This window comes from Callorhinus ursinus, unplaced genomic scaffold (genome assembly GCF_003265705.2).
Source record: "Callorhinus ursinus isolate GAN/ISIS: 27379988/994484 unplaced genomic scaffold, GSC_fseal_2.0 scaffold29, whole genome shotgun sequence".
Taxonomy (NCBI): Eukaryota; Metazoa; Chordata; class Mammalia; order Carnivora; family Otariidae; genus Callorhinus; species Callorhinus ursinus.
The window spans coordinates 784,159-784,588 of record NW_027397091.1 but is presented as its reverse complement, the minus strand read 5'-3'; the positions used below and the strand labels follow the sequence as shown (position 1 = coordinate 784,588).

Genomic DNA, 430 nt, shown 5'->3' with positions numbered 1-430 from the left:
GAGACGAACCCACCGACCATCGCGAGCCCCGCGCGTCCGCACCTTTGGATCCCGCCATGTGGGGTCTCCTGCTCGCCTTGGCCACCTTCGCGCCTGCCGTCGGTCTGGGTCTGGGTGAGCCCGGCGCCTCCGTGCTGGGACTCGCGCCGCCCGCTACCACCGAGGCCCGGGGCTCGGCCCGGGGCTCGACCCCGGCCCCGCAGAGCAGCCTGGTCCAGCCGCCCGCGGGGAAGGATAACGGTGAGCGCCCCGACCGAGGGCCCGCTTCTCGGGCTGGCCGGTTACCCTCCTCCCCCGGCCCGCTCTGTGCCCACCCTTCCCCGACACGCACACGCACGCTCGCGCTCACACACTCCCTGCCTGGAGCCTGTGTGCCGACCCTTCCCGGACACACACATGCAGTCCCTCCCTCCCCCTTCCCCTCCCCTCC

The 430-nt window shown here is 73.7% G+C and overlaps 1 protein-coding gene across 1 annotated transcript in view; it reads left to right on the top strand.

The window, feature by feature from the left end:
* Nucleotides 1-430, top strand: part of CPXM1 (carboxypeptidase X, M14 family member 1) — a 6,405-nt gene continuing 5,975 nt past the window's right edge. The window contains exon 1 of the mRNA XM_025876655.2: nt 1-240. Within this exon, the coding sequence (XP_025732440.2) occupies nt 57-240 (184 nt within the window). The 5' untranslated portion in view covers nt 1-56. The remainder of the gene's footprint in view (nt 241-430) is intronic.